Source organism: Rhinopithecus bieti, unplaced genomic scaffold, assembly GCF_001698545.2.
Source record: "Rhinopithecus bieti isolate Rb0 unplaced genomic scaffold, ASM169854v2 scaffold_29855, whole genome shotgun sequence".
Lineage (NCBI taxonomy): Eukaryota > Metazoa > Chordata > Mammalia > Primates > Cercopithecidae > Rhinopithecus > Rhinopithecus bieti.
Genome location: NW_016813109.1, coordinates 496,726 through 507,960, shown reverse-complemented (window position 1 = coordinate 507,960; position 11,235 = coordinate 496,726). Strand labels below are relative to the sequence as shown.

General features: G+C 46.2%; 1 protein-coding gene across 6 annotated transcripts in view; it reads right to left on the bottom strand.

Moving 5' to 3' along the window:
• Positions 1-11,235, bottom strand: part of TACC1 (transforming acidic coiled-coil containing protein 1) — a 126,793-nt gene that overhangs the window by 89,018 nt on the left and 26,540 nt on the right. Inside the window, exon 1 of one of the 6 annotated variants that reach the window (XM_017847659.1) lies at positions 7,822-8,755. The exons of 4 other annotated variants lie outside the window; for them this stretch is intronic. In XM_017847659.1, the coding sequence (XP_017703148.1) occupies positions 7,822-7,898 (77 nt within the window). In that variant the 5' untranslated portion in view covers positions 7,899-8,755. Of the gene's footprint in view, positions 1-7,821; positions 8,756-11,235 lie in introns of those variants that run through there. One more of the 6 variants, XM_017847666.1, reaches the window with a different exon arrangement.

Here is an 11,235-nt window from a genome sequence, read left to right as displayed (position 1 = left end):
GTGCAGTGGCGCGATCTCGGCTCACTGCAAGCTCCGCCTCCCGGGTTTACGCCATTCTCCTGCCTCAGCCTCCCGAGTAGCTGGGACTACAGGAGCCCGCCATCTCGCCCGGCTAGTTTTTTGTATTTTTTAGTAGAGACGGGGTTTCACCGTGTAGACCAGGATGGTCTCGATCTCCTGACCTCGTGATCCACCCGTCTCGGCCTCCCAACGTGCTGGGATTACAGGCTTGAGCCACCGCGCCCGGCCCATAACTCCATTTTTAAAAAATATACTTAGTGGACAAAGAGAGACTATAAAAAATGTCCCAGCATGTTAACAATTATCTCCGGATGATGAGATTATGGGTGGTTTATTTTCTTTACAATTGTGATATTGTAAATAATGTATTTGGTTTCTGACTCCACTTCCTGGCATGCAACTCCTAAAATCCTTAGATCTCCAAAGTGATGTCTTGTTTATGCTAAAACAAAATGAGGCCAGGCATGGTGGCTCACACCTGTAATCTTAGCACTCTGGGAGGCTGAGGGGGGAGAATTATTTGTGGCCAGGAGTTTGAGACCATATCCTGGGCAATATAGTGAGAGCCCCATTTCCACAAATTTTTTTTTTTAAAAACAAACAGCTAGGGATGTTGGTGTGCACCTGTGGTCCAGCTACTCAAGAGGCTAAGGTGGGAGGATTGTTTCAGTCCAGGAGACAGGGTTTCACCATGTTGGCCAGGCTGGTCTTGAACTCAGGTGATTCACCCTCCTCGACCTCCCAAAGTGCTGGGATCACAGGCATGAGCCACTGCACCTGGCCCAGAGCATCCTTTTCAATGGTGGGCATTATCATTTTAAATCAACTTGGTAAAAAAAAAAAAATTGCAATCTTGTTTTAATTTTTTAATTCATTAGTAAGGGAAGGTTATGTTTATTAGCCATTTTGAATTCCTTAATTTCCAGTGTGCTATGTTTGTGCCACTGTACACCAGCCTGGGTGACAGAGCGAGACTCTTGTCTAAAAACAACAACAACAACAGCAAAAACAAATGAGATACCACTTCGCACCCATTGGGATGCCTATTTAAAAACAGCAACAGAAAATAACAAGTGTTAGAATGTGGAAAAATTAGAGCCCTCATGCATTTGTTGGTGGGAATGACAAATGGTGTAGCCACTATGGAAGACAGTTTTGTGGTGCCTCAAAAAGTAATGTGGGTTATCACATGATCCAGCAATCCAACTCCTAGGTATATACTCCAAAGAGCTGAAAGCAGGGACTCACAGATGCTTGTATCCAGTGCTCAAAGCAGAATTGTTCACAAGAGCCAAAAGGTAGGGCCAGGTGTAGTGGCTCATGCCTGTAATCCCAGCACTTTGGGAGGCCAAGGCAGGTGGATCACCTGAGGTCAGGAGTTTGAGATCAGCCTGGCCAACATGGTGAAACTTTGTCTCTACTAAGAATACAAAATTTAGCTGGGCCTGGTGACGCATGTCTGTAATCTCAGCTACTAGGGAGGCTGAGGTAGAAGAATCACTTGAATTTGGGGGGTGGAGGTTGCAGTGAGCCAAGATCACGCCACTGTACTCCAGCCTCAGTGACAGAGTGAGACTCTGTCTCAAAAAAAAAAACAAAAAACAAAAAACAAAAAAGTCAAAAGGTGGAGACAACTCAAATGTTCACTCACAGATGAATGAATCAACAGAACGTGGTATATATACACAATGGAATATCATTCAGCCATAAAGAAATTCCGATGCATGCTACAACATGGACACACCTTGGGGACATTATGCTAAGGGAAATAAACCAGTCACAAAAAGGCAAATACTGTACACTTCCACTTACATGAGGTACTTACTGTAGTCAAATGTGTAGAGACAGAAAATAGGATGGTGGATGCCGGGGGCTGGGGGAAGGAGGAGTGAGAAGTTATTGTTTAATGGGTACAGAATTTCTGTTTGGGATGCTGAAAAAGTTCTGGAAATGGGTAGTGGTGATGGTTGTCCAGTGTACTTAATGCCACTGAATTGTATACTTAAAAGTGGCTAAAATGGTGAATTTTATGTTATGTATCTTTCACCACAATAAAAAACAACAACCAAAAAGCACCCACAGTAGCCAGAGTGAGCTTCCTCAGAAGGAGGCCCTCCATGTGCCATGACCAGGTGGACGGCACCAGTGCATTTCCAGACCTTGGATTAGCAAATTCATGCACCCTATAGCCCACCCTGGCTATCAACCAACTTAGACTACAAATAATCCACTTCCTTATCTCAGAACATCAGCAGTTGTCCTCTTTTTTTTTTTTTCGTTTCTCTTCTTGATTTTTATTTTGTTTTATTTTTTTAAGATGGAGTCTCACTCCATCGCCCAGGCTACAGTGCAGTGGCGCAATCTTGGCTCACTGCAACCTCCACCTCCCGGGTTCAAGCAATTCTCATGTCTCAGACTCCCAAGTAGCTGGGACTACAGGCGCACCACCACGCCCAACTAATTTTTGTATTTTCAGTAGAGACAGGGTTTTACCATATTGGTCAGGCTGGTCTCGAACTCCTGACTTAAGAAATCCACCGGCCTCAGCCTCCCAAAGTGTTGGGGTTATAGGCATGAGACACCACGCCCAGGTTCTTCTTGATTTTTAATACTTGAACCACGTACCAGCTGAGAGAGACTGTGGCGGGGGGTAGCGGCGGCGGGGGGGGCCAGTTATACACTACAACTAAAAGACAGAAGAAATTGTGGAGCAAAACTATACCTGAATTCCCTCAGAGTTGCACTCTTGATAGAGTATCTATCTTACTTTTTAATGGCTTGCAGAGAGGAATTTTTCTTCCCATTATTAACTCTTTCCTATTTCAACTACCCTCATAGTCTAGAAGTTGCAATATCTAAATTCAGTAGATGCAAATAATTCCCTTGTCATGCAATTCAAACCATTTCCTTCGGGATTGGCTTCACAGGAGATGGAGCCAGCCAACATCTCCTAAAAATTATATATTTCCACATGTCTTGGGTCCCTTCTCCAAGTTAAATACTACAATTCTTTTACCTTTTCATCACAGGGCGGTTGCTCTGGGTCTTCTCCACAAACTTGCTCTAAATCTCTCTCTTAATTATATACTAAGACATTTTCACATGGACATTTAAAAAACTTCTATAGCAAATGGGAACTGACATGCTTTTAATGACAACGAACATTTTATGTTGAGAAGGTGGTAGACAATATTATAAATCTGAAAGCAATGAATTTACAAATGTTATTCTCTAAGTTTAGTTATTTTAAGTCATATTTTCTTGTGTCTAAAACCTCCAAGCCAGCACCTCCCGCTTAGTGTCAGGGACATGTGTCCCACAGTGACGTGCTCATTAAAAGGCACTTCAGCCTAGCTGTTGCTGACTTTGCAGTTCGCTAGAATATCACATAGCCTGCACCTAATTTACTTGATCAGAAATTCAGACGGCAAAATCACTGAAGATGTCAGAAACTCCTCCTGACTTTGCTACTGACCTTTTCATTATGCTAAATTCCAAACGCAAACGATTGGTCTGGAAACTTAACTAGTAAGAATTGACAACAGGTGTAGATCTTACATTCCAGGCAGAGAAGGTAAACAACAAACGCCAGATGAGTTAGTTACATGCCATATTCCCCAATGAATCACAGGTTCTGCTTTGTCTCATCCTTCAAATCTCTCCACAAATTCCCCACTCCCCACTACTCATAGAAAACCTACCTTGGCCACATCGCCAAAAGATAAACAACTAAGGAATGAGTGATTTCAAACATTTCATCAAACTATCATATTCCCAAATGCATTTCCATCCTCTTGGTAGTACAACTTTCTGGAAAATGAAAGTGAAAAATGAGGAAAAATTAACTCAAAAAAGTTATTGCCTTGCTTTTCTCACAGGCTTTGTAGAATTGGCACACAAATCAAACTTCCCTGCAGAAGAGACCCTGCCTTACTCATGAATATACCTTCCAAAGAGCCCAGCATAGCTTCTAGTTCATGGGTACATATATGTGCAAATGTGTTCATAACTATGTATTGCACACTCACTAAGTGCTGGCCATTGTGTTACTAATATACACCACTTCAAAAACTAGGTCTGAGGCCGGGCGCAGTGGCTCACGCCTATAATCCCAGCACTTTGGGAGGGTGAGGGGGGTGGATCATTTGACGTCAGGAGTTTGAGACCAGCCTGGCCAACATGGCAAAATCCCATCTCTACTAAAAATAAAAACTAGCTAGGCATGGTGGCATTCGCCTGTAATCCCAGCTACCCAGGAGGCTGAGGCAGGAGACTCACTTGAACCTGGAGGTTGCAGTGAGCCGAGATCGTGCCACTGCACTCCAGCCTGGGTGACAGAGTGAGACTCCATCTCAAAAAAAAAAAAAGGTCTCATTATTATTGCCATTTTTCAGGCGTAGAAATTTGCCTAACTGAGGAGTTCAATAACTGTATTTCCAATGTTTCCTAAACTAACCTCCTAAGTGATCTAGCTGGGGTTACAACCCAGGTCTGCCTGACTCCACAATTTCTGCTCTTAATCACCTTTCTTTGTGGCCTCCTTGAATAAATGAAGTGAAATTTCCACTAGCTTTTACCAAAGCTGGCTCATTGGCTTCTTGGGTTTGGAGAAGGTTAGCAGCTATGCTTCTCAATAATAATGAATTGTATCTTAAAATCAGACATTTCTTTTCATGTACATATATGCTTGTTTATATTTCACAATAGAGTCCTTGTAAAAGAGATTTAATCTAGTTACTTTTAGTACCTGATTAGATTATTCTGAAATACAAATTGTGAACATTCTGAAACATAGTTTCTCCCTCAAAAGACAAATGCCAGCATTGATGTATTATTCATGTGACTTTTATGTATTTTTTTAAAAAAAGAACAATAGATTTTGAAAAGGCTACAGCCTGAGTAGGAGAACTTCCTTGAGGTCAGCGTTATCCACGACAGCCATATGTTCGGCAGGAAGTCTGTAGCCGGGTAACATTAACAATGAACCTCCTACTTTCTTGTATCTTGGAGAGACTTGTCGCTTGTACATCTGAACAAGGCAGAACTTGGATAAAAAGCATCCTTTTTGCTTTTCATGTATATTACAGGTTGGAATCTTGCATTTCTAGAGTCTTTCACCTGGGCATGCCAAATGATTTGTGAGGCTGCCTCATTGAGCAGAATCTACACATGCAGATGAGGCCAGTAATCCCAGTACTGATTGCATGTGTTTATTTGCTTCATGTATTCACTTGAGTAGGGAAGGGCTGTATTCCTAGGCAAAGACCAAGGATGGGCTTTCATTCTGATTGTTTTTAGGGAAGCTCTGCAAAATATTCAAGGTGCATGCAGAGCCTCAATGAAGAGAGAGATCCTTTATACATGTTTACATTATACAGTTAAAACAAGTAGGCTGCCAAGCCATTGGATAATTTAACAACTGATAACACCCTAACAACTGAACCTTACCTCGCATCTTGAGTTTATTTCTTCAGCATACCATCAGTAAATGACTCCATTATTTACTTTCAAGTTACACAGTAAACTTGGCCACACATTTACAAAAAATAGTCAACTTTCATCCTCAGCTAAAAGAGTATATTGCTCAGAGATAAACTATAACTTATTATTCATATATACATGATTTTATGTCAACCTCAGAATAGCCTGTGAAGTAGATATTGTTATCATTCCTGTTTCACACATAAGGAAACAGACACAGAGCGGTTAAGGAATAGATAAAAGATCTCCAGCATTAAGGAGCAGCACCTAGAAATTAAACCCACGGCTCTTTGCCTCCCAGACTCTTAACTTCTTCTCAGTGTTATATTGCCTCTCACATTTGTTTTTTGAAAGTTAAATTGGCTTTGGCAATTTTGTCTTATTAGCTACTAAGCATTGTTATTGCAGATTTCCTCACTATTCAAACAAAATTGAAGGAAAAAGGAGGGTGTGCTCTGCCAGTTGAAACAAGTTTTGATTGTTTCCTAGGATAGTTCCAACTCTTGGGTGGGAGGCGGCTGCAGCATGAGCTCTAGGGTCCACCACTTTTTTTTTTTTTTTTTTTTTTTTTTATTGAGACGGAGTCTCGCTCTGTCGCCCAGGCTGGAGTGCAGTGGCCGGATCTCAGCTCACTGCAAGCTCTCTCTCCCAGGTTCACGCTATTCTCCTGCCTCAGCCTCCGGAGTAGCTGGGACTACAGGCGCCCACCACCTCGCCCGGCTAGTTTTTTTGTATTTTTTAGTAGAGACGAGGTTTCACCGTGTTAGCCAGGATGGTCTCAATCTCCTGACCTCGTGATCCGCCCGTCTCGGCCTCCCAAAGTGCTGGGATTACAGGCTTGAGTCACCGCGCCCGGCCAAGGGTCCACCACTTTCTAGCTGTGTGACCTTGGAGAGGTTAAACACTTGATCTTTCTGTGTTTCAGTTCCCTCACCAGTAAAATGAAGATAGTAACAAGAACAATAATAGCTCAGTCCTCTTAGGGGTTAAATAACATGTGGGGCATTTAGAAGTGTTTTGCACATATCACGTGCTCAGTAAATCTCAGCTACTTTTTTTTTTTTTTTTTTTTTTTTGAGATGGAGTCTCCCTCTGCCGCCCAGGCTGGAGTGCAATGGTGTGATCTTGGCTCACCACAACCTCCACCTTCTGGGTTCAAGCGATTCTCCTGCCTCAGCCTCCCAAGTAGCTGGGACTACAGGCTCATGCCTCCAGGCTAGGCTAATTTTTGTATTTTTAGTAGAGACGGGGGTTTCACCATGTTGGTCAAGCTGGTCTCGAACTGGTGACCTCAGGGGATCCGCCCCCCTAGCCTCCCAAAGTGCTGGGATTACAGGCGTGAGCCAACCACGCCCGGCCTCAGCTATTCTTATTAATAAGCTGCCTGAAGTAAGTTTAGATTTGTGAACATTGGTAACATTAGGAGCCACAATTAGCACTTGGATATTCCGAAAGCTACTTTGCCTTGAAAAGATGATTCAAAAGCCCTCCAACAGTCCAGACTGCTTTTGTGATGGTTAAGCGTATCTTTCTCAAACAAAATAGCTTCGACATTGGCTGAATTAAAATAAAAAGTATGGATTCCCTGACACTGCTGCAATTCCAAAACACGCATGCATTTCAAAAAATAAATAAACATTTAAAGACTATTTGGTTTCCAAATAAATTGTTATCCCCTCTCTGTCAATAAGCATTGACCATCTTTCAAACCGTGGAACTTGCTCCTAATCACGTTCTCTAAAACTTTCCCTTCACAGCTTTCATTACAGTACTTGGTGTCCCCAATTGTTGCTGTTCCAGAACAAAAGCCTAATTGCTGCTGCTACAATACTGCCCTTTTTTTCTGAGATCATCATGAAGCCCTTGGAGCAAACAAGAGAGGGAGTTCTTGCAAGCAGCAAGCACTGCGTCAAAATTCCTGGACCCTGAGGGCCAACGCCAGCTGCGTTTTGAGACTTGAGTGCCTCTCTCATAGTTTCACCTCCCTGCAAATAACTCTGTCTTGTGAATGTTTCAGAGCTCTTTAGGACACGTGCGTTTTCTGCTTGGACGAGGCCGGGGTCCCCTTGTCTCGCCGGTGCAGCGTGGATTGGGACAGGACTACGGTCACGCCCGGACGCGATCAGGTCGCGGTGGGGCAGGACGCTCCCAGCCGGACGCCCCCGGGGCCCTGCTGACCAAACCCGGAGCGCCTGTGCCCCGCTGCCGCCAGCGGGAACCCCACCTTCCCAGCCTTTCTGGGACGGACCCTGCGCGCTCCATCCCTGGCTGGCACGCAAACCCCCAAAGGCGGCCCCTGGAGTGGGCTCTGGGACTCACGCGGTCTCCGTGGGTCTCGGGTGCCTCTCCCCGGCGGGTTCTCGGCCCCTCGGGGTCTGAGAGTGGGAGCCTCCCATGGCGCGGAACTTGGCGCCCGGGCTGCACCCGCCTGGGCTGGGCGGCGGGCGGCTGTGCCCAGACCCTGGGCGGGGAGGCGGTGGGGCGGGAGGAAGGGTGGGGCGAGGGAGGGCGGGGTGGGGCGCTGGGCTGTAGGGTCCCCGCCGCTGGTAAAGCGGGGAAGGAGGTGGCTTCAGAAGCCGCCAACTTCTCCGCGGATTGCAGGGCCCCGCGGGTGCGGACGCCTGGAGATGCGGAGCGCCTGGGGCGCGCAGTGCTGCGGAGAGCCCGTGTAGTGGCGCCTCCTCGTCCGGCAAGGGAGCCCCTAGCAGCAGGTGGAGGGCGCGAGGCCTGCGGGCGCCCCCGGGACCCCGCGATCCGCAGACGTCGCCCTCTCCGCCCGCTGGGTCCAGGGCTGGAAGGGAAGCGGCGGGAAGAGGCCCCGGGAGCTGCTGTTCAGAGAAGCGGCAGGAGGGGGCGGTGTGTGCCGGGGTCGGGGGACCCAGGCGGCCCTGCAAAGGGCGTGGCCTTTACCCCAAACCGCTTCTGCCTCCTGGGACGGGAGGGAGGCCTGGACTGCACTGCACAGAAAACTGGGTGCATCCTGGTTCTGCCTCCAACTAGCTGAGTAACTTGTAACAAGTTATTTCACCCTCTCTGAGGCTTGTTTTCTTTATCTGTAAAACAAGGGAGTATGTTCATCTTTAGCTTTTAGTGTCCCTTTAGGCGCTGATAAGCAAGCAATGAATTTTCCTCCAAACTCTGTAGTAAGGAACAAACAAACAAACAAACAAAAACCTATCCCTATCTCATCTGCACCTAGCAACTCCCTTTAGAGCATCTCTCATGCCCTTCCTCACCCATTCCTCCCTCCCACCCACCTCCTCTCCAACCACCTCTCCTTATTCTAGCGCTTTTTCCAGCAGACTGGAATCCTTCCCCAAACCTCCGTTCTATGACACCATCCTGCATCTTGATGTTACATCTTCTTTGTTACTGCCTGTCTCCCTCGCTAGAACGTAAGCTCCATGAAGACAGGGAATCTGTTTTGATTTCACTGTTCCTCAAACATGCTTGGCACAGTGGGCGCTCACAATTGTTGATGGATGCAGGCATCCTACACCCGTGTTATCACTGTCCTTCCCAGGGTTCCTATAGCACTTGTTAACTATGCTAACGAAGTATTTACCATCTTATTTTATAATTATCTCTTCATGGCCGGGCGCGCTGGCTCACGCCTGTAAGTAATCTCAGCACTTTGGGAAGCCTGGGGGTGGGGGAATAGATTCCCTGAGGTCAGGAGTTGGAGACCAGCCTGACTAACATTGGTGAAATCCCGTCTCTACTAAAAATACAAAAATTAGCCGTGGTGGCGTGCGCCTGTAATCCCAGCTACTTAGGAGGCTGAGGCAGGAGAATCGCTTGAACCTGGGAAGTGGAGGTTGCAGTGAGCCGAGATAGCGCCACTGCACTCCAGCCTGGGCAACAAGAGCAAAACTTCATCTCTAATATAATAATAATAATAATAATTATCTCTTCACTTGTCTATCTTTCACTGGAATATCTCTTTTTTTGTTGTTTTTTTTCTCGGTTTTTTTTTTTTTTTTACTTGTTTTCTGAAGAGGAGTCTCGCGCGTCTGGTCGCCCAGCGCTGGAGTGCAGTGCCTCGGCGTCCTTGGGGCTCCACTGCCCTGCTCTGCCTTCCGGGTCGTGCCTTCTCCCTGCCTCAGCCCTCCACAAGTGACGACTGGGACTGACTGCCACGCCGCCACGACGCCGGCTAATTTTTTTTTTTTTTTTTTTTTTTTTTTGTATTTTTTACGTAGTAGACGGAGTTTTCACCGGTGTTAGCCAGGGATGGTCCTCTGGTCTTCCATGAACCTTCCGTGATCCGCCCGCCTTCGACCGCACGCGTCCCAAAGTGCTGGGATTACAGGACAGCGTGAGCGAAGCCGGCGCCACGCGCCCGGCCTGAATATAAGGTTCTTTACCAGGCAGGAACGAGTCTTTTCGCCTGTTGTTGTTTGTGAAAGACCCGTGTCTTCTTTCTGTTGCCCAGGCTGGAGTGCAGTGGGTCCGATCATAGTTCATGGAGCTTGAACTCCTCGGTCGAAGCAGCCCTCCTGCCTTCCAGCCTTTTTTGTCAGCAACGTGGGACCACCAGTGGGAATGCCACTACCCAGCGCTAACTTTTTTTTTTTTTTTTTTTAGAGATCGAGTCTCTAGCTGTTGCCAGACTGGTCCCCTCAAACTCCTAGCTCTCAAGTTGATCTCCTGCTTTGGCCCTCCTGAAAGCACCTGGGATTACCAGGTGTCCGCGAGCCACTCAGGCCCAGTCAGGGATCCTCCTTTATCTCTGGTATTTAGCTTAGTGCCCAGCACAGTGCCTGGTTCATTAGTTTATATACATAGACTATTTGCTAACTGAATCGAATTGTCCCAGTGGTGAATGCACACAGAATTGGTGCTTCAACGATGTAACTTCATTCCTCTGAAGCTATAGGGAATAGGGAAACTAAGAGTATCATGCTGACCTACAGTTCTTAGTAATTCCACGAAAGAAGTCAGAAAAAGGTGCATATAGAGATCTTTACATTTACAAGACACGATCTCTTTTTCTTGTTTTTTTTTCTCTTTTTTTTTAGGGATGGAGTCTTGCTCGCTGTTGCCTGGCTGCGAGTCAGTGGCACCTATCTTGGGCTCACCACAACCTCCGCCTCGCCGGGTTCAGCCGATTCTAAACTGCCTCAGCTTCCGCAAGTAGCTGGGGCGACTACAGGCCAAATGCTCCATCATGCCCCGGCTATTTCTTCTTTATTTTAAGTAGACCACAGGGTTTCTATGTTTCCAAACTGTCTGCTCGACTCCTGACCCTTTGTGACTCTGCCTCGCCTGGGACTGCCCAAGTTGCTGGGATTCATAGCGGTGAAGCCACTGATGCCCTGCCAAGATCTCCTCTTTTATGTATCAGACGTTTGACTACTGTTTATAATTTATCTCTTAAGTATACTTAGCCAGAAGTTTCCCAGGGTCGCAGATTGTGTGACCATGGTAAGACTAGACAGTATATTTCGAAGTGGGGAAAATAGAAAATTAGTAATGGTATGAGTGCAGGCTTGGAATTGGAGATTTTTTCTTATGAAGAATTTCAAATGGCTAAAGAAAGTTGACCTCTGGCAGATATTTTCTTGTTTTTAGAGACGGGTCTTTGCTCTGTGCAGTGGGCATGATCATAGCTCGCTCAGCCCTTGGAACTCCCTGCAGGTAAATCTCTTTCTTTTAAGTTGCCAAAGTACCCCTCCCACAGTCCTGTTTGGAACACTAAATGGCAATGTGATTGAAGTGTATGGATAATGC